The sequence below is a fragment of the Solanum lycopersicum genome, chromosome 11, assembly GCF_036512215.1.
Source record: "Solanum lycopersicum chromosome 11, SLM_r2.1".
Lineage (NCBI taxonomy): Eukaryota > Viridiplantae > Streptophyta > Magnoliopsida > Solanales > Solanaceae > Solanum > Solanum lycopersicum.
Window position 1 is genome coordinate 50,098,166 of NC_090810.1, and position 25,010 is coordinate 50,123,175.

Sequence of the window (25,010 nt, forward strand, 5' to 3'; positions counted from 1 at the left end):
TCCTCCGTTGGACAATATGTGAGCACAATATTTCCCTTCTCAACATTATCTCTCAAAAATGATGCCTAACATCAATATGCTTTGTTCTCTTATGGTGGACTGGGTTCTTTCCCATACTAACAGCACTAGTATTGTCACACATAAGAGGAATTTCTTTGATGTGAATTCCAAAATCCTCCAAGTGTTGCCTGATCTACAGCAACTGAGAACAGCAAGCTGCAGCTGCTACATATTCTGCTTCAGTAGTTGAAAGAGCCACAGAGTTCTGCTTCTTGGTACCCCAAGAGATAAGTGATGATCCAAGGAAATGAGCCATTCCAGAGGTACTCTTCCTGTCAACTTGATAACCTGCAAAATCAGCATATGCAAAACCAACCAGATCAAAAGTGTCACCTGTAGGATAGAAGAGAACCAGGTCCCCTATTTTCTTCAAGTATCTGAGAATACGTTTTGCAGTCTTCAGGTGTGAATCATGAGGACATGCTTGAAACCTGGCACACATTCCAACACTATACACAATATCAGGCCTGCTAGCAGTCAGATATAACAAGGAGCCAATGATTCCTCTGTACATTGTCTGATTCACAAGGGGTTCAGTTTCTTCTACTATCATCTTCGAATTTGTTCCCATAGGAGTATCAATAGGTTTAGAATCAAACATATTGAATTTCTTCAACAGCTCTTTGATGTTCTTCTCCTGGCATATTGAAATCCCATTTGATGATTGCTTGATTTGCAGACCCAGGAAGAATGTCAACTCACCCATCATGCTCATTTCACTCCTTTCCCATCAGTGATGATAATTATTCACACAAACATTCTAAAGTAGCTCCAAAAACTATTTCATCCACATACACTTGAATGATAAGCAATTCTTGTTCTCTTTTTAATAAGAACATAGTATTGTCTATCTTGCCTCTTTTGAACCCATTCTTCAGTAGAAACTTTGACAGCCTTTCATACCATGCTCTTGGAGCTTGCTTCAGACCATATAATGCCTTATTCAATCTGAACACATGGTTTGGTAGCTCTGCATCTTCAAAACCAGGAGGTTGCTTGACAAACACCTCCTCTTTAAGATCTCCATTCAAAAATGCACTCTTCACATCCATTTGGTACAACTTGAACCCCATGAATGCAGCAAAAGCTATTAAAATTCTAATAGCTTCCATTCTGGCAACAGGTGCAAAAGTCTCATCATAGCCTATTCCTTCTTTTTGATTGTATCCTTGCACCACCAACCTGAATTTATTTCTAGTAATCATTCCATTTTCATCAAGCTTGTTTCTGAAAACCCACCTAGTTCCATTTACTGTTCTTCCTTCAGGTCGAGGAACCAGGTACCATACCTTACTTCTTTCAAACTGATGGAGTTCTTCTTGCATAGAATTGATCGAGTCTGCATCACCCAATGCTTCTTTAAAATTCTTGGGCTCAATAGATGATATGAATGCTGAGAATGCATATGAATTCTAGAATTCAAAGGATAAATGAGATTATCAAGAGGATGTGACGAACTATGCTTCCATCCTGACCTTGGAGCAGACTGACTCGGCTGATCTGCATGTTCTTCTTCATCAAGAGTGACATCATTTTCTGGGGAGTCTGATGTACTCTGGCTGGAATTTTGAGTAGTACCAGGTACCGTATCATCCTTTTCACCCTCAGCAACCTCGTCAGGTAGACTATGATTCTGATCATCACAGTCATTGTTCAGTTGTTGATCTGCATCAGCTTCACCTCCTTCAGGCTTCTTTGATTTGAGCATTTTCATCACATCATCATCATCATTTGATCCATCATTCTTCCAGATTCCATCTTCATCAAATACAACATAAATGCTTTCTTCAATGCATTGAGTTCGTTTGTTAAATATTCTGTAAGCTTTACTGGATGAAGAATATCCAACAAACACTCCTTCATCCCTTCTAGGATCAAATTTTCCCAGATCATCCTTTCCATTATTCAGCACAAAACATCTGCATCCAAATGCTCTAAGATAGCTCAGCATTGGCTTTCTGTTGTTGAGCAGCTCATATGGAATTTTGTTCAAAATAACTCTTATTAGACACGTGTTGGTAACATGACATGCTGTGTTAACAGCTTCAGCCCAGAAACTTTGAGGAAGATTTGATTCAATAATCAAAGTTCTGGCAATGTTCACCAAGGTTCTGTTCTTTCTTTCCACAACTCCATTTTGTTGAGGAGTTCTTGGAGCAGAGAAATTGTGGCTCGTACCATTTTCCATACAGAATCTATCCAGTGTTGAGTTTTCAAACTCTGTGCCATGGTCAGATCGAATGCTGCAAATAACTTGATTCAATTTGGTTTGAATAATTTTGAAGAATACCACCAGTTCTTCAGTTGTATCTGCCTTTGATCTCAAAAATCTCGTCCAGGTGTATCTTGAATAGTCATCAACAATCACCAGAATGTACTTCTTGCCATTTCTGCTTTAAACCTTCAAGGGTCCACACAGGTCCATATGAAGCAGCTCTAAGGTTCTTGATGATGTTACCTGATTCTTGGGCTTAAAGGATGATCTTATTTGCTTTCCTTTAAAACAAGCTTCACATATTTTATTTTCAGCAAACTTCAGCTTGGGCAAACCTCGGACCAGGTCCTTAGAAATCAACTTGTTCAATAAAGATGAACTCACATGCCCCAGCCTACGATGCCAGAGATCAGCATTTTCATTTTGAGCACTAAGACATGTTAGGTCATCTCCATGAGACGTTTCTAAGTTTTCCACATACATATTTTTACTTCTGTGTGCACTGAGAATTACTTTGTTTGCAGTTAGACTCACCACAGTGCATTTCTCAGAAGTAAACTTGACCTCATTTCCTTTATCACAGATTTGTGACACACTTAGCAAGATGTACTTCAACCCATCCACATGGTAAACATTGTCAATTGAATCTTCAAGAGATCTTCCTACTTTGCCAACTCCCAAAATGTACCCCTTCTTGCCATCACCAAATGAGACACCTCCTCCTTGGAGGGTCTTGAGTGAGAGGAAGTTTTTTACATCACCAGTCATATGCTTAGAGCAACCACTATCCACATACCAACATTGACTGCTGCTCCTCTCACTCACCTGCACCAAAAATCACTTCTTAAGCTTGGGAACCCATTTCAGCTTGAGTTTCCAGTAGGCAGACAAAGGAGTGATTAGATTGTATTTGGTCCAATATGGTAGATTTTGAAGCTTTCTAACAAAAGACATAGGAGCAGAGACAGATTTTTTCTTTGAAAATCTGTGAGTTGAGACAAGCTCTGTAGGATCAGGTCTCTCTTTTGGTACATTTTGCCTTTTAGCATAATTAGAGAACCTTTCACATGAGTTTCTCCAGCTAGCACACTCATCCTTCAAATGTCCATTCTTACCACGATGAAGACATAGCAGATTGTCAGACACAAACACATACTTACTGTGAGGATTATAAGGAGGACTTATGTTCAGACTTCCTAGTCCTTTCTTATTAAAATTACTCTGATTTGTTGCATTTGACAGTAAATTTGAGGATTTGTTCCACTTAAGAGATTTTTCAAGTTCTTCCTTAAGTTTCACAATATCCTGTTCTAATTTGTTACTCTTTTCAAGTGACAGACTAAGATCTGTCTCAGAGTTTTTCAATTTTTCTTGAATTTCAGCTTGCAGACTATTTGACCTTCCATTCAGATTTTCAGCTTCTTTAGTAATCTGATTCAACTGGTTCTTAAGTTCAAAGTTATTTGACTCTAGAGACACCATTCTTGACATTTTCTCTTCAAGTTTAACTTTGTTTTCAGTTAAACTTTCAAGTTCAGCATTCATGGTGTCTCTTTCAGATGTTAACTCTATCACAGAATCAAGCATGACTTTTGCCAAAGTTCTCAATTTTTTAAGAGAATATTTATCCAAGACATTTTTCATATCTAGAAGAGTTACCTGATTGTCATCTTCTTCATTTTCTGTGTGAGCCATGAGAGTAAACATTTCATTGAAGACAGTTTCCTCCTCATGCACAGCAACCATGGACACATCTTTTGGCTCATCAGGGTCTTCTGAATCACTTGAAGAAGCCCCCCATGCAGCAAGAGCCTTTTTGACAACCATATCAGCAGCAGCTTTATGATCTCTGTTACCAAGTACCAGGTCCCTTCTATTTTCTTTGTCACTCCTGTGTTTTTCATGTTCCTTGTTTTCATTCTTGAGAAAACGACACTCTCTGATGAAGTGCCCAGATTTTCCACACTTGTAGCAAGTATCACCTTGAGCAGCATTTTGAGTCCCGTTTGTTCCTCTTTTATAAATTTTGTTTTTCCTCACAATTTTTTGAAATCTACTGATGAGATATGCCATATCATCATCATCACTTGAATCTTCATTTGATTTATACTTCAGCATCAATGACTTGTCCTTCTTGGCTTCCTTCTTTGACAAATCATAGTTTTGATTCATCTCATGTGTTTTCAGATTACCAATCAAAGCATCCATAGTCAGCACCTTCAAGTCCTTGGCTTCTGTAATGGCATCAACTTTTCTCTCCCAAGACTTTGGAAGAATTCAAAGCACTTTCCTGACTTGTTTGGTCATGATTATAGGTTCACCCAGACTTCGCAGCTCATTTGTAATGGAAGACAACTTGGTGAACATGTCATGTATTGTTTCTCCTTCCTTCATTTTGAAGTTCTCATATCGTGAGGTAAGCATGTCAATCTTAGATTCTTTGACTTGTTCAGTTTCTTCATGTGCAGTTTTCAAGCAGTCCCAAATTTCCTTAGCAGACTCACAGGCTGACACTCTGTTGTTCTCATCAGGTCCTATCCCATAGACAAGAAGAGTTTTAGCTTTGAAACTTTTTTCAATCTTTTTCCTGTCAGCATCATCATATTTCTGCCTAGGCTTTGGAACAGTAATGGTCTTCTCTCCATCCTTTTCTTCCATCATTGGAACAAATGGTCCATCTAGTACAATATCCCATAACTCACTGTCTTCAGCCATGAGGTAGTCATGCATTCTAACTTTCCACCAACTGTAGAAATTTCCATTGAAACGAGGAGGTCTGTGTGATGAATGACCTTCTTCCAGGTTAAGTGGAGCTGCCATTCTAGAGCAAATGTCACTTCCTTGGTGTTAACCAAATAGATAGTGCCTGCTCTGATACCACTTGATAGAATATAAGCTTTCACTTAACAAGTAATGGACCAGGTCCCTTACTACACTCCAGAAAAATACCAGAAAGTTAAATGCAGTAAAATCAACACAATGATTTTACGTGGAAACCTCCTTGCTTAAGGGAGTAAAACCACGACCTATCTCACAGTATTTTCAATCGTTTTCACTGATCTTCAAAAGCAAAAGTAAAACACGATTACACCAAACGTAAAAAAGAGTTATCAATCTTACAGTTAAGCAATAGTCCTCTATTGCTTAACAAGCCTAAGTAGAAAAACAATCTACCTACTAAGCTATCCCACCTGGACAACCTAGACTTTTAACACAACACACCAAATCCTTTATAGATTCAGGAATGGTTTACATATTAAGAACAAGAGAATGTATTCCTAAACAACTAGACGAAAAGCTCCAGATATTGCTGTTGTTCTTGGAATAATTCTGTCTTTGCTTTGTAGTAGCCTTTGCAAGAGTTCTTCAAAAGTTTTTATCAAGTTGCAAAAACTCAAACAAAAATGTTTCGGAAAGTGCCTTTTATATGAGCAAGTCACTTTCCTAAACTTCTTTGCCATTGGTTGGAAAAGTCACACTTTCTGACGCCATCGGGAAGTGTGCACCTACTTTCTTTACCGTCTCCAGCTGGCAATCAACTGGCTCCTCATCATGAGAGCCTGGTACCTCTACTAGGTCCCTGAGTTTGTTTCATCTACAATACTCAAGCAAGAACCCTGCAACAGACAATTAGGAAACTGGTACCTTTACAAGGTCCCTAGGTTTGTCAAATCATCAAAACTACAAATAACAAAATTGTTCCATCCTAAGAGGATGTAATTTTTTAAACTTCTTGTATTGGAGGGAATAGTTTTCTTAAAGGGACATTGTGTATTCAGTGAACTCGATTTTTTCCTTTATATTTCGTTCTACTTATACATATCCTGGCATGTTTTTTACACTCATTGATTTATGCTTAGTATATTAATTTTATTTTTGAGTATACGTTTTAAACTTTATTTTTATATTCTGCAAAGATATTTTCTTCGGTTATATTGAACATATACACATATAGTATGTATTATTATGCTGAAAATAATTATTCTAATCAATTTTCAAAATTCATGTTTTGATATTCTATATTAAATTCTATAACTTAAAAGTACTATGTATAAGTTTACATCTTATCGTTTTTTTACATAGATATGAAATTTCTTACTCATCAATTGAAGAAATTCATTATGTAAATTCAAAAGTTATAATTAATTTCATGTGCAAGCAAAATTTCCTTTTTGAATATTTAACAAATTTTTGAATTTTCTTCTTAGACATATATCACAATTGTATAATCTATGCAACATTTTTTTATTATTATTATGAAACACCTTTGTATATATATTCTTATTTTCTTCTTTATTTTCCTTTCAATGTTGATTAAAGAACCAATGATTTATCATATCGTTAATAATTCATTCATTAGAGTTTCTTCAGTTATGTGATATTGACAAGTAATCAAATTCATGTTAGAATATTGCTAATATTTTTTTAAGAACCTATTTCTCTATTATTTTTAATGTATGGATATAAGTAAAAGATTATTTGCAAGTTCAATGCAATATATATATATATATATATATATATATATATATATATATATATATATATATATATATATATATATATATATATATATATATATATATATATATATATATATATATATATATATATATATAAAGGTGATAGCGCCTACGTGTTAGCGCCACAATTAATCCTTAATTTATAATTTTAAGTTATCAATTAACAATCAAGTAAATAGAATTAACTTAACTTTTTAGTTAAAGAAAAAAGTTATTGTTTTACATGACAAGTTTAAATTGTTTTTTTATCTTTTCTAAAGAGAAAACGTTACTTTTTTGAAGACGCGTTTAGAATTAAATTTTGAGTGTTAAAGGAACAATTAAATATTTATAATAAAAAACACAAAGAAAGCAGTCTGAAATTTCTCAATTTTTCATTTTTCAAAAAGAAATATTTGAAATAATTTAGCCATTTTCAATATAATTTTTAAAATATTAAGAAATCTAAATATTACATATATATAAATATATATAAATTTTTCATTTTTAAAAAAGAAATATTTAAAATAATTTTGTCATTTTCAATACTTTTTAATAGAGACTATGTGCCAGTGCCACAATTAGTTTCTAATACTTTTAAGTTTTCAATTAACAATCAATTAAATAAAATTAGTTTAATTTTTTAATCAAAGAAAAAATTATTATTATACAAGACAAGTTAAAATTGTTTGTTTATCTTTTTCTACCATAGTAGAAGAGTGTGTAAAAGTTAGGATATCGACTTGTCTGCTAGAAGTATTTTTTTTTAATTCATTAAGGATATTTTTGTCATTTCTTGCTGCCTTAGCTTATCATCTTTCACATAGCAGCTGATTTACTGTGTCTGGCATCCATGCATGTATCCACCTTTGAAGCAGGAGAAGAGCTACTTTTCTTTCACAACTTTCATTCTCGATCTTACTCCAATCGTGTAGGAAATCTCAAGGTTATTCTTCGTCATTCTCTGTTTTATTCTTCAATTATTTGATTTCTTAGGTTTTCCTTTTCCTCTCTATTTTCTTTGATGTTCAATTTTGATTTGATACTTAGATTTCTGTTTTCCCTCTATTTTGTTTTGCCTATCGATTTGGCTCATATTTCTCTTGATGTTAGATTTGGATGTATATTCTGGTTAAATAGATTTATGATAGATAATCTTTGATTGTAAGTTTAGTTTTATGGGTTAATGAAGTTGGATGCACACTAACATAGACAACCATAATACATATAACCTAGCTACATAGATATGAGTTAAGATACATAAGATTATGACTCAATAAGAAGGATGAGCTTGAAAGCAAATAGAAACGCATTAACATACTTAACAGTTTATTAATTCACTGTCATTTGAGTGAGAGCTGGGTTGGCAAGCATCTGTTCTCGAGGTTTAGGTTTCAGTTAAAGGCCGCTCTTACCATAGACTAATCTTCTCGCTTTACTTAATATGGACAAACAGGTATAATGAAACATCTATTTTTTGATATAAGAATATTTGTTTTCTCAACTATGTCATGTCGGTATACTTCAAATTAGTCATCCCAATGCATAACTAAATGGGATAATAAATCCAGTCAATATTTTTTCAGACATTTTAGAGTAAGCTTTCATCTAGAAACTGAGGGTTAGTTACAAAAAACTATCACCTTATATTTTATCAAACTAGACTTCAATAATTATTCAAAAATGAATAACATTACTTGAGATAATTATAGCTATGTTCACCGACTCTAATCAATTTTTCTTTTACTATTAGGACCTTCTCTCTCAGGTTGTGGATTGGAGGATTGATTGGTGGTATAGGTGAAGGCAGTGGCGGATCTAGGATTTCAAGGTTGTGGGTGCTCTGTGTTGGGTTTTAGCAAGTGTGAATGAGAAAAGAAAAGAGAGAATATGAAAACTGAGGGAACTACTTTGGAGGAAAAATGAAAAGTCATTTGCAAAGTGCAAATAAAAAGTCATTTCTTATAAATTTGCAGGTAACGATAACATTCCGAAAAGTTGTTACTCTTTCCGAAAATTCGTTACTTTTCGAAAAGTCATTACTTTCTAAAAAGTAGTTATTTTCCTAACAGACACAATTTTTTGAAAAGTTGTTATTTTTTCCAAAAGACACAACTTTCTGGATAAAATGGGTCTGAACAGATTTCACTGAACAGACATGTTCCTTGCTGAAAATGGCTATAAACGGAAGTCAATTTTTGTTTTTTAATCACTGAAAATTTTTCTTTCTTTGCATTTATTTTTCTCTCAAATAAAATCAAAGTGTCGATCGACTGAGTCTGTGTGACTTGTTGTTGTTCTTAAGTTCGTTGAAGTTAAAGAAGTTTGAGGTACCGCTATTTCTTTAACAGGTTTAATCCGTTTTATCTTGGGAGAAATTAATCCATAACCTTGGGTACAGTGAGGGGATTAAATTTCTTAAGGACACACAGTAGTTTCTGTGGACTCGGATTAATTCTTGTATTCTATATTCTGCTTCATCTTATTTCTGTTTCTGTTTCTGTTTATTAACTTTATAAATACAAGTTATTGTAAGAATAACAATCTTAAGAAATTTAACAGTTTCTGTATTTGAGGTTTCTGGAGATTAAAACCTTTATGGTTTTCTACTCTGCTTGAATTTTTAAAATTCATTCGATTAACGATTAAAAGAACATAAAAACTTTATCGTTAAATCAGAAACAGTTTGTGTAAAGATTTGTTCTTTACTGTTAGTATTTTAAATACTTAATTTATCTGCCATTTGTGACAGAAAAAAATGACTAATTCAAGTCAAACAAATGCTGGAACAGTTGTGCTGCAACAACAACGGTTGCACATAATCGTTCAAATGCTGCCTTAGCACCGGCTGAGAAACCTGCAAAGTTTTCTGGGGTCGACTTTAAGAGATGACAGCAAAAGATGTTCTTCTATCTCACTACGTTGAGTCTGCAGAAGTTCATCAATGAGAATGTTCCTGTTATGTCAGATGAAACACTGGCTGATGAACGATTCTTGGTAACAGAAGCATGGACACACTCAATTTTTTTGTGTAAAAATTATATTTTGAGTGGTCTGCAAGATAATCTGTACAATGTGAACAACAATGCAAAAACCTCAAAAGAACTCTGGGATGCTTTAGAAAAGAAGTACAAAACAGAAGATGCCAGAATGAAGAAATTCATTGTGGCAAAATTTCTGGACTTTAAGATGATAGACAGTAAGACTGTCGTCACCCAAGTTCAAGAATTGCAGGTCATAATCCATGATCTCCTTGCTGAAGGTATAAATTTATTTAATGCCTATGTTAGAAATATTAAGTTTTCCCTTACTACTCACATAACCTTTAATGTAGGATTGATTGTGAATGATGCTTTTCAAGTGACTGCAATTATTGAAAAGTTACCTCCATTGTGGAATGACTTTAAAAACTACTTGAAACACAAACGCAAGGAGATGACTGTTGAAGATCTCATAGTAAGGTTGAGAATCGAAGAGGATAATAAGGCTGCAGAAAAGAGGTCACGTGGTAATTCAGCAATATCTGGAGTAAATTTTGTTGAATAAGATTCCACAAAATTAAAGAAAAGAAAGAAAGCATCTAGTCCAAAAAGCAATCCTCCTAAGAAGAAATTCAATGGAAACTGCTTTAATTGTGGTAAACATGGTCATAGGGCTAATGAATGCCGGGGTCCTAAGAAGGACAAGAAAAAGAAGAATCAAGCAAACTTGGCTGAATCCAAAGGAGAAATGGACGATCTCTGTGCAATGCTTTCAGAATGTAACTTGGTTGGAAATCCAAGAGAATGGTGGATAGATTCTGGTGCCTCATGCCATGTTTGTGCCGACAAAGAATTATTTTCATCATATATTCCAACACTTACAGATGAAAAATTGTTTATGGCAAACTCCGCTGTTGCAAAGGTGGAAGGAACTGGCAAAGTCCTATTAAAGATGACATCAGGCAAGGTGGTGACTTTGAATAGGGTCTCATATGTTCCAGAATTGAGAAAGAATTTAGTTTCAATTCCACTTCTGACCAAGAATGGATTTAAATGTGTATTTGTTTCTGATAAAGTAGTAGTAAGCAAAAATGATATGTATGTAGGAAAAGGATACCTTAGTTATGGCCTTTTCAAACTCAATGTAATTGTAGTTGATATGAATAAAGATTTTGCTTCTTCTTACTTGCTTGAGTCTAAATGTTTATGGCATGAACGTTTGGGACACGTTAATAACAAAACCTTGCGAAAACTGATTAACTTAAATATTTTACCAAAATTTGAGTGCAATAAATCAAAATGTCAAATTTGTGTTGAATCTAAGTATGCTAAGCATTCTTATAAATCTGTTGAAAGGAATTCAAATCCTTTAGAATTGATTCACACTGATATTTGTGACATGAAGTCAACACCATCACGTGGTGGGAAAAAGTATTTCATAACTTTTATTGACGATTGCACTAGATATTGTTATGTCTATTTGCTAAATAGTAAGGATGAAGCAATAGATGCATTTAGGCAATATAAAACTGAAGTTAAAAATCAGTTAGATAAAAAGATCAAAATGATCAGAAGTGATAGAGGTGGAGAATATGAATCTCCATTTGCAGAAATATGTTTAGAAAATGGAATAATCCATCAAACTACTGCTCCCTACACTCCTTAGTCTAATGGAGTTGCAGAAAGAAAAAATCAAACTTTAAAAGAAATGATGAATGCATTACTTATAAGTTCAGGTTTACCACAGAACTTGGCGGGAAAGCTATCCTTACAGCAAATCAGATACTTAATAGAGTGCCTCACTCAAAGACAAATGTAATTCCATATGAGAAATGGAAAGGTAGAAAACTCAATTTGAAATATTTCAAAGTGTGGGGGTGTCTAGCCAAAGTCCAAGTTCCTATACCTAAGAGGGTAAAAATAGGACCTAAGACTGTGGATTATGTATTCATTGGAAATGCCACAAACAGTAAGGCATGTCATTTTTTGGTTCAGAAGTCAGAACATCCGGATATTCATGATAATACGGTAATGGAATCAGATAGTGCTGAAGTTTTTGAACATATCTATCCGTATAAAACTAGACTTGAGTCATCTAGTGGGGGATCTAAACAACCCAGAGAAGAACCAAAAGAGAATGAACAAAATGAAGAAAGTCCAAGACGTAGTAAACGTCAAAAGACATCTACTTCATTTGGATCAGATTTTGTAACATTTCTTCTTGAAAGTGAGCCTCAAACATTCAAGGAAACAATGTTGTCTAGCGACCCAACCTCTTGGAAAGAGGCTGTTAATAGTGAAATTGAATCAATCTTAAGCAATCATACTTGGGATTTGGTTGATCTTCCTCCAGGGAACAAACCGTTGGGTTCAAAATGGATCTTTAAAAGGAAGATGAAAGACGATGGAACTATTGACAAATATAAAGCAAGACTTGTTGTCAAAGGTTTTAGACAAAAAGAAGGTCTTGATTATTTTGACATATATTCGCCAGTGACTAGGATTACATCAATACGGATGTTAATTGCACTAGCTGCAGTATACGGTCTTGAAATTCATCAAATGGATGTGAAAACAACCTTCTTAAATGAAGAGAGCTTGAAGAGGAAATTTACATAGAACAACCTGAGGGTTTTGTAGTTCCTGGTAAAGAAAAGAAAGTGTGCAAACTTATTAAGTAACTTTATGGGCTAAAACAAGCACCAAAACAATGGCATGCAAAGTTTTATCAAACCATGTTGGCAAATGGATTTATGATCAATGAATGTGATAAATGTTTTTACATTAAAGATACTCCAAATCAGGAAGTTATTTTATGCCTATATGCAGATGATATGCTTATAATGAGCAAAGACATTGCTAATATAAAAGCTACAAAGCGTATGCTTGCTAGTGAGTTTGATATGAAAGATTTAGGAGTTGCTGATGTGATATTAGGAATTAAAATTCTTAAAACTCCTAACGGTCTAGCATTGTCTCAAACTCATTATATTCAAAAGATACTTGAAAAATTCAAATTTTTGAATTTTAAAAGGGCAAAGACTCCAATTGATGTAAATCTTCATCTTGCAAAGAATAAAGGCAAAAGTCAGTCTCAATTGGACTATGCTAGCGTATTGGGAAGCTTAATGCATGTCATGAATTGTACACGACCAGACATAGCTTGCACTATCAGTAAACTGAGTCGATACACAAGTAATCCTAATCATAATCTTTGGTTGGTAATGAAGAGAGTTTTGGGATACTTAGATGACACTCAAAACTATGCTTTAAATTACAACAGATATCCAGCCGTTCTTGAATGATATAGTGATGCAAATTGGATTACTGGGTCAACTGAGACAAAATCCACAAGTGGATACGTTTTTACTATTGGTGGAGGAGCAATATCTTGGAAATCATCCAAATAAACATGTATAGCTCGCTCTACAATGGAGTCTGAATTCATTGCTTTAGACAAGGCAGGAGAAGAAGCTGAATGGCTCCGGAATTTCTTACAAGATATTCCACTTTGGCCCAAACCAATGGCCCCTATATGCATATATTGTGATAGTCAAGCTGCAATGGGAAGGGCTGGAAGCATTATGTATAACGGCAAGTCTCGTCACATAAAACGAAGACATAACTCTGTGAGACAACTACTCTCTATCACAATTGACTATGTGAAGTCAAAAGATAATGTGTCGGATCCACTTACAAAAGGCCTAAATAGAGAGGGAGTTGAGAAATCATCGACGGGAATGGGACTTGGCCGAGAACAAGTCATCGTGGCGGTAACTCTACCTAGAAGACTGGAGATCCCAAGATCTAGGTTCAAGGAGATAAAACAAAGTCATTGATGACGGTTCAACATTGTCAAAGGAAAAATAAAATAAAATATTATTATTATTTTATGGTCCATTCTCATGATGAGACAATGTTTAGTAACTAGGATAAAGACATAAGAACTTTTTAATGGTTTCTAAGTTTGATACAAGGAATATCAAATGGTGTATCTATGGGATAACACATTTAGAAATCACCTATGTAAGTGTGAAGTGTAAGCCGCTTCAAGGAGAATCCGGAAGGCCAATTCTTTAACCACTTACTATCCAAGATGTGTTCATGGCTGAAACGAACAAAACAATGAGAACTAAGAACAGTTCAAGGGTTGATTGTGTGACATATGTTGTCTAGGTATACACCAAAGCTCGACGGTTCAAAGATATCAAATCTACCGATTGACCGAGTGTATCCGATATATGTTCACTACGGAAAGTTTATAGAGAAACCTACTTATCCAGATGCGATTAACCTTTACCAACAAGACACACATGTTTTTTCATGCATATGTTTTAACAATAGTCTTCCCCATTCATGTGGGGGATTGTTGGGTTTTAGCAAGTGTGAATGGGAAAAGAAAAGAGAGAATATGAAAAGTGAGGGAACTACTTTGGAGGGAAAATGAAAAGTCATTTGCAAAGTGCAAATGAAAAGTCATTTCTTATAAATTTGCAAGTAACGGTAACATTTCGAAAAGTTGTTACTCTTTCTGAAAAGTCGTTACTTTTCGAAAAGTCGTTACTTTCCAAAAAGTAGTTATTTTCCTAACAGACACAATTTTTCAAAAAATTATTATTTTTTCCAAAAGACACAACTTTCTGGATAAAATGGGTCTGAACAGATTTCACTGAACAGACATGTTCCTTGCTGAAAATGACTATAAAAGGAAGTCAATTTTTGTTTTTTTAATCACTGAAAATTTTTCTTTCTCTGCATTTATTTTTCTCTCAAATAAAATCAAAGTGTCGATCGACTGAGTCTGTGTTACTTGTTGCTTTTCTTAAGTTCGTTGAAGTTAAAGAAGTTTGAGGTACCGCTATTTCTTTAACAGGTTTAATCCATTTTATCTTGGGAGAAATTAATCCATAACCTTGGGTACAGTGAGGGGATTAAATTTCTTAAGGACACACAGTAGTTTCTGTGGACTCAGATTAATTCTTGTATTCTATATTCTGCTTCATCTTATTTCTGTTTCTTTTTCTGTTTATTAACTTTATAAATACAAGTTATTGTAAGAATAACACTCTGAAGTGAAACTGTAAAAAAATATGTGTTAACAATGAGATTCAAACCTTGGTACAACAACACTAAAAGAGTCTTAAGTACCCATCCTAGAACCATTAGGCCAACTATATGATTTATTCATTGGATGCTCTATGTTAATTTTATACAAATATCTATCGATTTCTACATAGATATATATATTTCATAACGAAGTTAATGGGTGCTCGAGCACTCGACGGACACCATATGGGTCCGCCCTGGGTGAAGGAGTGTTCACCGGCTTTCAGGCACTTGGTACTAATGGTTGAGAACGAGATGGGGCAATTGGTCTTCCCGATAATGTTGAATGAAGAGACGATAATTCTTAGACCAAATTACTTACTAGCTACTCATAGAAGAAGAAAATGTAGACCATTATTATGCAGAGGTAATCAGATCAAAGAAAAATAATTTGGTGATGCTTTTAGATAAAAATTGTTTTAACTATATTGCAGAATGTTTCATTTTTTTAATTTCCAACCATTATTTTTTTGTATGTTTCTTGCTATATGTGGTGATTATGCTTTTGCAATTTCCGTTTTTGTACTACATCAATTGTTTCTTTGGCGACTGTTGTTATTATATATTGGTTGAATTTCACTTTCACACAATAAATGTTACTAATTTTAAAATAATCTTAACCAAATATTCCATGTTTTGGGCATTGTTTTGTGAGTTACTTTTATGATAACTTTTAATTAAATTTTCTCCTTCCTAGGTTTCCACATGTATCGTTAGTGTCAATTTGTCTCTAAAAGTGAGAGTATTTCCATTATAGATATAAAAAGATTACACATCCCAAAGATCCGTCATTCCTATATCCAAAGATCAACTATTCTATCTCTACAAATCTGCTATTCAATTCCTCCAAATCCTCTATTCTATCACAATATTTATTCCTTTGATTCTGCAACAAATTTATATGATCATGTTAATTTATATAACTATCTAATTACATTAATGTATTCAATTATTTAGATTTTCATCATGCTTACATCCCCCATCATATTGATGACGGTGGATCAAGAAGCCTCTATTTGGCTACTAGAAACTGATGGCATTGTCGTGCCATAGATTTTATAAACGCATCAGTTATTTGCAGATCACTGGACACATGTAGAACGGTATTGACTCCTTTTTCTAGAGATTCTCATATATACTGACAATCTACTTCAATATGTTTGGTCCTCACATGAAAACTGGATTAGTAGCCTTCTGAATAGCACTTGCATTATCAGCATGGAGAGGAGTGGGATGAGATTGTGGAAATCCAATCTTATCAGGTAATCCTCAAATCCATACAACCTTAGAGCAAGCAGTAGACATGGATCGATATTCATTCTCTGTTGAAGAATTTGACACACGATCTTGCTTTTTACTCTTCAAAGATATCAATGACCCTCCAAGAAATATACACCAACCAGTGACGGAAGGACGAGTATCAGGACATCTCGCCCAGTCAGAATCACTAAAAATATAAAGACAAATAGTAGAACCACTTGGAAAGAACAATCCACAAGTAGATGTTCGTAGAAGATACCTAATGATGCGATGAACAACCACCAAGTGGAGATGACGTGGAGCTTGCATAAACTGACTAACTTGTCGAACTGCAAAAGAGATAAGAGTAATAGTAAGGTAATTTATACTCCTAACTAATTGTCGAAACATAGTTGGATCAAGAAGAATATCTCCTTCCTCACAACGATACTTCATATTCAATTCCATTGGAGTGTCTACAGAGGAGTAATCTTGAAGATCATCCAAAGAAATCAGATCTTGAACGTACTTGTGTTGGGTTAGAAACACACCTAAAGCAACATTATGAACTTCCAAACCCAAAAAATAAGTAAGTTTACCAACATCTTTCATATGAAAAGTATATTTAAGCTGTTGTTGAAGGCTAGTGATTTGTGAAGAATCGATTCCTGTGATAATAATGTCATCTACACACACCAAAAGAAGAACACAACCAGTCGATGTTCTCTGAAGAAACAAAGATGAGTCATATTTGCTATGATTAAAAGAAAATTGTAGCAAAGTAGATCAAAACTTATCAAACCAAGCTCTTGGAGCTTGTTTTAATTCATACAAAGATCGCTTCAACTTCCATACATCTGATGTAGGCGATGAGAACAAACCAAATGAAGGTTTCATATAAATATCTTCTTTGAGATCACCATGGATAAAAGCATTTTTGACATCCGTTTGATATAGAGATCAGTTTTGTGAGGCAGCAATCGCAATAATAGTTCACACCGTAGTCATTTTTGCAACGGGTGCAAAAGTCTCCTCATAGTCCTTCCCATACTCATGTAAGGTACCAAGAACAACTGATCGAGATTTGTATCGATCAAGAGTTCCATCATAATGAACATTGATTGAATAAACCCAGTTACATTTTTATAGGGAGGACATTTGAAGGACATGAAACAATGTCCCATGTGTCATTTTCTTTAAGATCCAAAAGTTCTTCCTCTATAACTTTCTGCCAACAGTCATGCTTGGAAGCTTGGGAGTAACAAGTTCGAACATAAATGTTAGATAAAGTATATAAAAATTCATACCAATTAGGAGTACATGATACTATTGTAAAGTGTCGAGTAGGCTCAAGTGGAACAACTCTTGAAGAATTCTCAAATTCTTGTTGTGGTACAGTTTGAGGCGGCGCATTAGTGTCGGGATAGGATAAATTTGGCCGACTTCATTCATAGACAATTACAGGTTTGAACCTCTTAAAAGAAGATGATAAATACTCAAAAGTAGAAAGAATAGGAGAAGCGGAAGATGAATCTAAAATCATAGGAAAGAAATACTAATTCCCAAAGAAAACTACATGTTTGGAAATACGAAGTTTTTTAGAACATGGATCATAGAAAATAAAATCTTTTTGTGAAGTACTATGAGCCATAAAATCACATTTAGTAGATTGTAAAGAATGTTTCTTGTGTTGTGAAGGAAGAAAATGCACCAAACAAACACAACCAAATTTCTGAAACTCACTATAGTAACGATTTTGGTGATAATGACGAAAATATGGAGACTCAAGATTTAGAACTTTAGATGGTAATCTATTAATTAAATAGAAAGTAGTAGATAAAGCTTCCACCCAATATTTAGATGGTACAAAGGACTCAATCAACAAAGTACAAGCGACATCAAAATGATGGCGATTTTACGTTCAGCAACTCCATTTTGTTGTGTTGTATATGGGAAATAGCGTTGTTGGATGATTCCTTTGTCAAATAAGAATTTTTTGAATTCATAAGACATATATTCTCCTCCAAAATCATATCTTAATAATTTGATGCACGTAGAAAATTGAGTCTCAATGTAAGGCAAAATGTCTTGAACATGGGAAATACCTCAAATTATATCGAAGAAAATACACCCACGTAAACCGACTACAATCATCTATAAATGTCATACAGTATTTGAAATGATCATGTGAAATAATTAGTGAAATGCCCCAATCATCACTGTGAATGACATCAAAACACTTGGTAGCACAACTACCAAAATTAGAAAAAGGAAGAGCTTTACTTTTGCCTAATTTACAAGTAGAAAAAACAATGGAAGCAATTGAAAATTGATTTTTATTTCTCAAATGAACCAAAATTTGATAAATGAGACAACAGAACAGAATTTGGATGTTCTAAGCGCTTATGACAAACCTCAGTCTTACTAGAAGTAGAAGTACAAGCAAAAGATAGAACATGAGCAATGGAAAAGTGTATAGGAAACAATTGTCCAACTTTAGGTCTCTTCGCAATTATCGTCCTCGACACCTGATCTTACACAAAATAATCATTACAAGAAAATTCACATCAAAATTTTTATCTACCAATTGTTAATATCCCCAACCTTTGTAATGGGTAAATTTAAACCATTGTCAATATGTATATGTGATTGTAACACCCCGTAGCCAAAATAGACCAAAAATTAGTTTTTTTGAAAAATTTGCAGGTGCAATCGACGTGACCATCGACGAACCGTAGCCTAACCCACGGTCCGTCCTACACAACCATCGATGGGATCAGAAACTCCCAAATATCTCAGCCCAGAAAAAAATTTGTTAAGTGTTGGTCGATGGACGGACTTACGGTGCGTAGGTTAGACTACGGTCCGTAGTCCATGACATTCGATCAAGACTCCCTTCACCCTCTCTTTGACAAGAGCTATGGATGACCAGCACAGTCCGTAGGTGGACCTAAGGTCTGTAGGTCTGACCGTAGGTGGGAAATTAGCAACAATTTAAGAGAAAATGTAGTTGGGTCAACTTCAAATAGTCATAACTCTTAGCACAAAATGAATTAGGTGTCCCATGATCTATCCACAGATAGATAATTGAATTATCTTTCCATATCCACCAACCTTGCGAAAATTAGACCTTTGAATAAAAAAGTTATTCCCATTTTAGTAAAGTCCTGTCGAACAGGCACAGTCGACGGACCCAACGATGGGGCGTCAGTCAGACGACGGACCGTCAGTCCTGGTCGTCGATTGGTCGGAAAACAACTTTCCCAAGGGTCTTTTGGACCTTTCCCACTTTGTTTAAAACCTAAGTTACTTCATTTTTTTACCCTAAATCATCATATTTTAGTAAGTTTAAGCCTAAAAACATTATTTAAATATATCAAAGTCAAATCATTAAATTAAAGATTAGAAAATTAGAAGCAAGAAAGGAGAAAAGCTCAAGAACCCTTGTTCAAGAACACAACAAGTTCCAGCAGTTCCAAACCCAAAACCTAAGTATTTTTCCATAAATTTCATCAACAGATATATTTGATTTCACTAGTGGGTTTCTTTCACCCAACGGGTCCCTAGTTTTCAGTCAGATTCTTGATTCTCATATTATGCTTAGACCTAGGGTCTCTCGAACTTAGATAGAACTTCATGAATTTATTTAATATATGTTCCAAATCAGATTATCATTCTATTAATCAAATTATCGCATCAATTTTAGAACACTAGCTTTGTATTTCTCTAGTTCTTGAATTACACATGCTAGGTCAGATATTTTAGACACTTCAAATATACATGCCTCAGTTATAAATGCATAATTACTAGATTAACTGTTGTCTTCTCAGTTTGCATGTTCAGTTTTGAGCTATCTAGTATTTACAGAAACCAAACGTAATTAGTAAATTTACAAAATTTATTGGGAGAGGCATAATACCGAGTTGGACTAGGGTTTAACGTACCCAATAGTCCCAGAACTACTAGTTAAGTAGGTTGTGAGTCCCCTATGTGGGCAATAAGTTTATGATCACGCCAACATGCCTTTATACCTCTTGCATGGTATATTGGGTCCTCTCAATGGGGCGTATACGTCAGACTCCACATTTACCTCATGTGGTTTTATTATCGGTTATTAGTACCTTCCACAATTCAGTCAGACTCTCTGCATTGACCATTTATCATATATCCAGTATTAGTTTCAGAATGTTATAAATTGTCCGTTGCATTCAGTTAGCTCTGAAATTCGGTATATCATGTTCAGATTATTATACTTGCTTTTGTGCTTGTTCAGTTATGTTCTCTTTCAACTTTACTCTATCCTACATGTTCAATCCCTGTGAAGTACTGACGCATACGTGCGCTACATCTTCTCGTGCAGGTTCAGGTTCTCAGCATGTAAATCACACATAAAATAATTTCCCCATGTCCAGTTTAGCAGATTCAGTGGTGAGTCCTCATTCTCTGTGGAAAACATTCATGAGTGTCATTTCATTCTTTAGTCATTTAGTTTTAGTTTTTGCTAGATTTAGTTGGGGGCTTGTCCTAGTATTCTAGTTCAGTTTAGAGGCTTATTGCAAACATAGTTAGATTCAGCTTAGTATAGAGTTAATATTTCTTCTATATTAAACTCATTATTTTCAAATATCTCAGTTATAGAATATAGGTATTTCCCATTTTTTTATATTTAATTATGATTTAGCTTCCGCAACAGTTTATTTTCTTTAGTATGCTCATGATCATGCTAGCAAAGTTAGCTTGGGATCACTTGTGATCCTAGGTTTCGTTTCCGCTTCTCGGGGATAGCTCGGGGCATGATAAAACTTGGTATCGGAGCATTAGGTTCAAGAGTCTTAGGATGTCAGAAAATCCACATTAAGTAGAGTCCTTTTCATGGAAGTGAAGTACACCACATCGTGCGTAAGGTATGATCTTATTCCACTCTAGTTTGACATTCTACGCTTAAGATCATGCTTTCTCTTAGAGCTTAGCCATGGAATGCGAATGCACACAATGCTAATGCAGTTCCTTTAGTATGAGATAAGGAAGTTCTAAAGTAGAGTTTCAGAAGGACAATTCAGCTTTTATCTCAGAGTATGAAAAACCAAAACAATCAAAAGGTTCAAGTTCCAACAAATAACAATGGTGGATCAGTGGCAGCTAGTATTCGACATTTGTTTAGAAAGATTCACCTAATTTTGAGGGTCCCATGTTGTGTGAGGATCCACAGAAGTTTATTGATGAGGTAAATAAAATATTTGGAGTTATGCAAGTGAGTGGTAGTGATAGGGTAAAATTGGCATCCAACCAGCTTAAGGATTTGACTCACATATGGTTCACTTAGTGTAAAGACAACAGAAACTACTTTGTCTTTTGCAAATCCATATAGAACTAAACTTTAGTATTATTCCAAACTCTCTCAGAACATTTCTTAGCCTCTACTCCAGTCGGTGACCCAGTTGTAGATAGACGAATACACAAAAATTGCCCTATCACTGTCTCTCAGAAAGTCACCTCAGCAGATCTAGTAGAGTTGGAAATGGTAGACTTAGATGTCATTATAGGCATGGATTTGTTACACTCATGTTAGCCTTAGTCGATTGTAGAACTAGGATTGTTCATTTTCAGTTTCCAGATGAACCAATCTTAGAATGGAAAGGTAGTAGCTTAGCTTATATTGTTCTATTTATTTCTTACCTTAAGGCTAGATATCTAAGGGTTATCTCTATCATCTAGTTCGGGTTAAAGATTCTAGCCTTGAAACCCCAACTCTTGAGTCAGCTCCAGTAGTCTGTGAATTTCCAGAAGTATTTCCAAAAGATCTTCCTAGAGTCCCTCCCGAAAGGGAAATCGACTATGGAATTGATCTCCTTACAGATACCTAAATGTCTCTAGCAGAGATTAAGGAATTGAAAAGGCGGTTGAAAGACCTTCTAGATAAGGGTTTCATCAGACCTAGTATTTCACCATGGGGTGCAACAGTGTTGTTCATAAGGAAGAAAGATGGTTCTCTTAGAATATGCATTGACTATAGACAGTTGAACAGGGTCATAATCAAGAATAAGTATCCCATCCCCAGGATTAATGACTTGTTTGACCAACTTCGGAGTGCTATCCATTTCTCAAAGATAGACCTCAGATCACTTTATCACTAGCTTAGAGTCAGAAATAGTGTCATTCAAAAAATAGCCTTCAGAACTCGGTATGGTCATTATGAATTTGTAGTTACGTCGTTTTGACTAACTAATGCTCCTACAGCTTTCATGGATTTGATGAACAGCATGTTCAAACAGTACTTGGACTTTTTTTTATCGTCTTCATTGATGATATCCTCATTTACTCTAGAAATGAGGAAGAACATACAAGTCATTTGAGAATTGTTTTAAAGACTCTCAAGGATCGCCAGTTATTTGCTAAGTTCAACAAGTGTCAGTTATGGTTGCGATCCGTTGCTTTCATGTGTCACATTGTATCTAGTGTAGGGATCCGGTGGATTCACAAAAGATAGAAGCAGTGAAACAATGGCCCAGACCTACCTCTGCTGAAGATATCAGAAGTTTCTTAGGTCAAGCAGGTTATTACAGAAGGTTCGTGGAAGGATTCTCCTCCATAGCCTCACTATTGACTAGGTTGACTCAAAAGATATTCAAGTTTCAACGGTAAGATGATTTTGAGAAAAGTTTTGCAGATTTGGAAACAAGATTGACTACAACTCCTGTCTTTACTCTACGAGAAGGTCCAGATGGTTATGTGATTTACTTTGATGCATCCAGAGTTGGCCTAGGTTTCTTATTGATGCAGCGAGGTAAGGTGATAGCTTATGCCTCTAGACAACTCAAGTTTCATGAGAATAACTATCCAACTCATGACCTGGAGACACTACTTGTATGGTGTTCACTAGCCATAAGAGCCTACCGTATGTGTTCACTCAGAAATAGTTGAATCTTCGCCAGAGGGTATGGCTTGAGTTCCTTAAGGGTTATGATATGAGTGTGCATTAGCATCCTGGTAAGGTGAATGTAGTAGCCGATGTTGTTAGTAGATTATCTATGGGTAGTGTAGCCCATGTTGAGGGAGAAAGGAAGGAGTTAGTGAAGGATGTTCACAGGTTTGCTCGCTTGGGAGTTTTCCTTATGACCATATCAAACAGTGGTGTAACAATTCAAAATGGGGAAGAATCTTCTTTGGTGGTGGAGGTTAAGGAGAAGCAAGACAGTGATCCAAATTTGTTTGAACTCAAGGGTGCAGTCCACAATCAGAGAGTGGAGGTTTCCTTTCAAGGGGAGATGGTTTACTTCGCTACTAGGGTAGATTGTGCGTTCCTGATGTGGGCGAGTTGAGACAACATATTCTTGCAGAAGCCCATAACTCTAGGTATTCTATTCATCCAGGTGCCACTAAGATGTACCGCGATCTGCGGGAAGTTTATTGGTGGAATGACATGAAGAGAGATATAGCAGACTTTGTGAGTAAGTGCCCCAATTGCCAGAAAGTCAAGGTAGAACATCAGAAACCAGGGGTATGACTCAAGAGATCGATATTCCTACTTGGAAGGGGGATGTGATCAATATGTACTTCATCAGAAGATTACAGCATACTCTTAAACAATATGACTCAATTTGGTTGATGAGATTTGGAAAGAAAGAGAAGCTTAGTCCTAGATATGAAGGCCCTTACAAGATATTGAAAAGGGTTGGCAAGGTGGCATATGATTTAGAGTTGCCAGCAGAGTTAGCAGCAGCGCATCCGGTCTTCCACATCTCACCCTTGAAGAAGTGTGTAGGTGACTCAACCTCTATAGTTCCATTAGAGAGTGTGCCGATGAAAGATAATCTTTCTTATGAGAATGTACAAGTTGAGATTCTTGACCGTCAGGTTAGAAAGTTGAGGAACAAAGAATTCTCTTCAGTAAAGGTTTTGTGGAGGGAGCTACTTGGGAAGCAGAAGCAGCCGAGAAAGCCAAGTATCCTCACCTCTTTCCTTTCGATTCCATCCCAGCTTGAGGTAATAGTTTCTCTTCAATTTTCCAGTCATTCTTGCGTGAATTCAGTCTTAGAATCATGTTCCCTCAGTTTGTACTTGAATTTTCAGCATATTTGCATGTTATCGAAATTCAATTCAGTCAGAAACTCAGTTCTCAGTGTTTTGTAGTAGGGTTTGCGCCTCTCTCCCTCTATTTCAGCTATTTAGTATTCATTCGAGGATAAATGTTCCCAAGGGGGAGATAATGTAACACCCCATAGAAAAAACAGACAAAAAATTAGTTTTTCAGAAAAATCTGCAAGTGCAACCGACGTGACCATCGATGGACCGTAGCCTGACCCACGGTTTATTCTGCACACCCGTCGATGGAATAGAAACTCCCAAAAATCTCAACCCAGAAAAAAATTTATTAAGGGTTAGTCGACAGACGGACTTAAGGTCTGTGGGTAAGACTACAGTCCGTAGTACATGACCGTCGATCAAGACTCCCTTCACCCACTCTCTGCCAAGAACTACGGATGACCAGCACGGTCCGTAGGTGGACCGATCGTAGGTGGGAAATTAGCAGACAGTTAAGGGAAAATGCAGTTAGGTAAACTTCAAATGATCATAATTCTTATCACAAAATGAATTAGGTGTCCCATGACCTATTCACAGATTGGTAGTTGAATTATATTTTCATATCCACAAACCTTGCTAAAATCAGACCTCCGAGTAAAAATTTATGCTCATTTTAGTAATGTCCTGTCGAACAGGACCAGTCAACGGACCCAACGATGGGGCGTCGGTCAGACGACGGACCAACAGTCCTGGCCGTCGATTTGTCCAATTGCAACTTTCAAAGGGGTCTTTTGAACCTTTTCTACTTCGTTTAAACCCTAAGTTACGTTGTTTTGACCCTAAATCATCATATTTTCGTCAGTTTAAGCCTAGAAACATAATTAAGAC

The 25,010-nt window shown here is 35.4% G+C and overlaps 2 protein-coding genes across 2 annotated transcripts; both read right to left on the reverse strand.

Annotated features, from left to right (window-relative positions):
- Window positions 1-4,552: 4,552 nt before the first annotated feature.
- LOC138339456 (uncharacterized) lies at window positions 4,553-5,095 on the reverse strand. The gene has a single exon (XM_069291054.1). It carries the CDS (start codon window positions 5,093-5,095, stop codon window positions 4,553-4,555), a length of 543 nt encoding a protein of 180 aa, XP_069147155.1.
- Window positions 5,096-16,130: 11,035 nt separating this feature from the next.
- On the reverse strand, window positions 16,131-20,257 carry LOC138339457 (uncharacterized mitochondrial protein AtMg00810-like). The gene is made up of 3 exons (XM_069291055.1): window positions 20,222-20,257; window positions 18,515-18,628; window positions 16,131-16,826 (listed from the first exon to the last, which is right to left on the reverse strand). Exons 1-3 carry the CDS (start codon window positions 20,255-20,257, stop codon window positions 16,131-16,133), a joined length of 846 nt encoding a protein of 281 aa, XP_069147156.1.
- Between the last annotated feature and the right edge of the window lie 4,753 nt (window positions 20,258-25,010).

Bases quoted from the DNA above. Each gene is read 5' to 3' on its own strand.
- LOC138339456 (XM_069291054.1), bottom strand. From the start codon at position 5,095: ATGGCAGCTCCACTTAACCTGGAAGAAGGTCATTCATCACACAGACCT.
- LOC138339457 (XM_069291055.1), bottom strand. From the start codon at position 20,257: ATGGTCAATGCAGAGAGTCTGACTGAATTGTGGAAG. The intron at 18,629-20,221 runs GTACTAATAACC...GTGTAAGATCAG, and splicing joins GTCTGACTGAATTGTGGAAG to GTGTCGAGGACGATAATTGC. The intron at 16,827-18,514 runs GTTTGTCATAAG...TTGTTTCTTCAG, and splicing joins CTACTTCTAGTAAGACTGAG to AGAACATCGACTGGTTGTGT.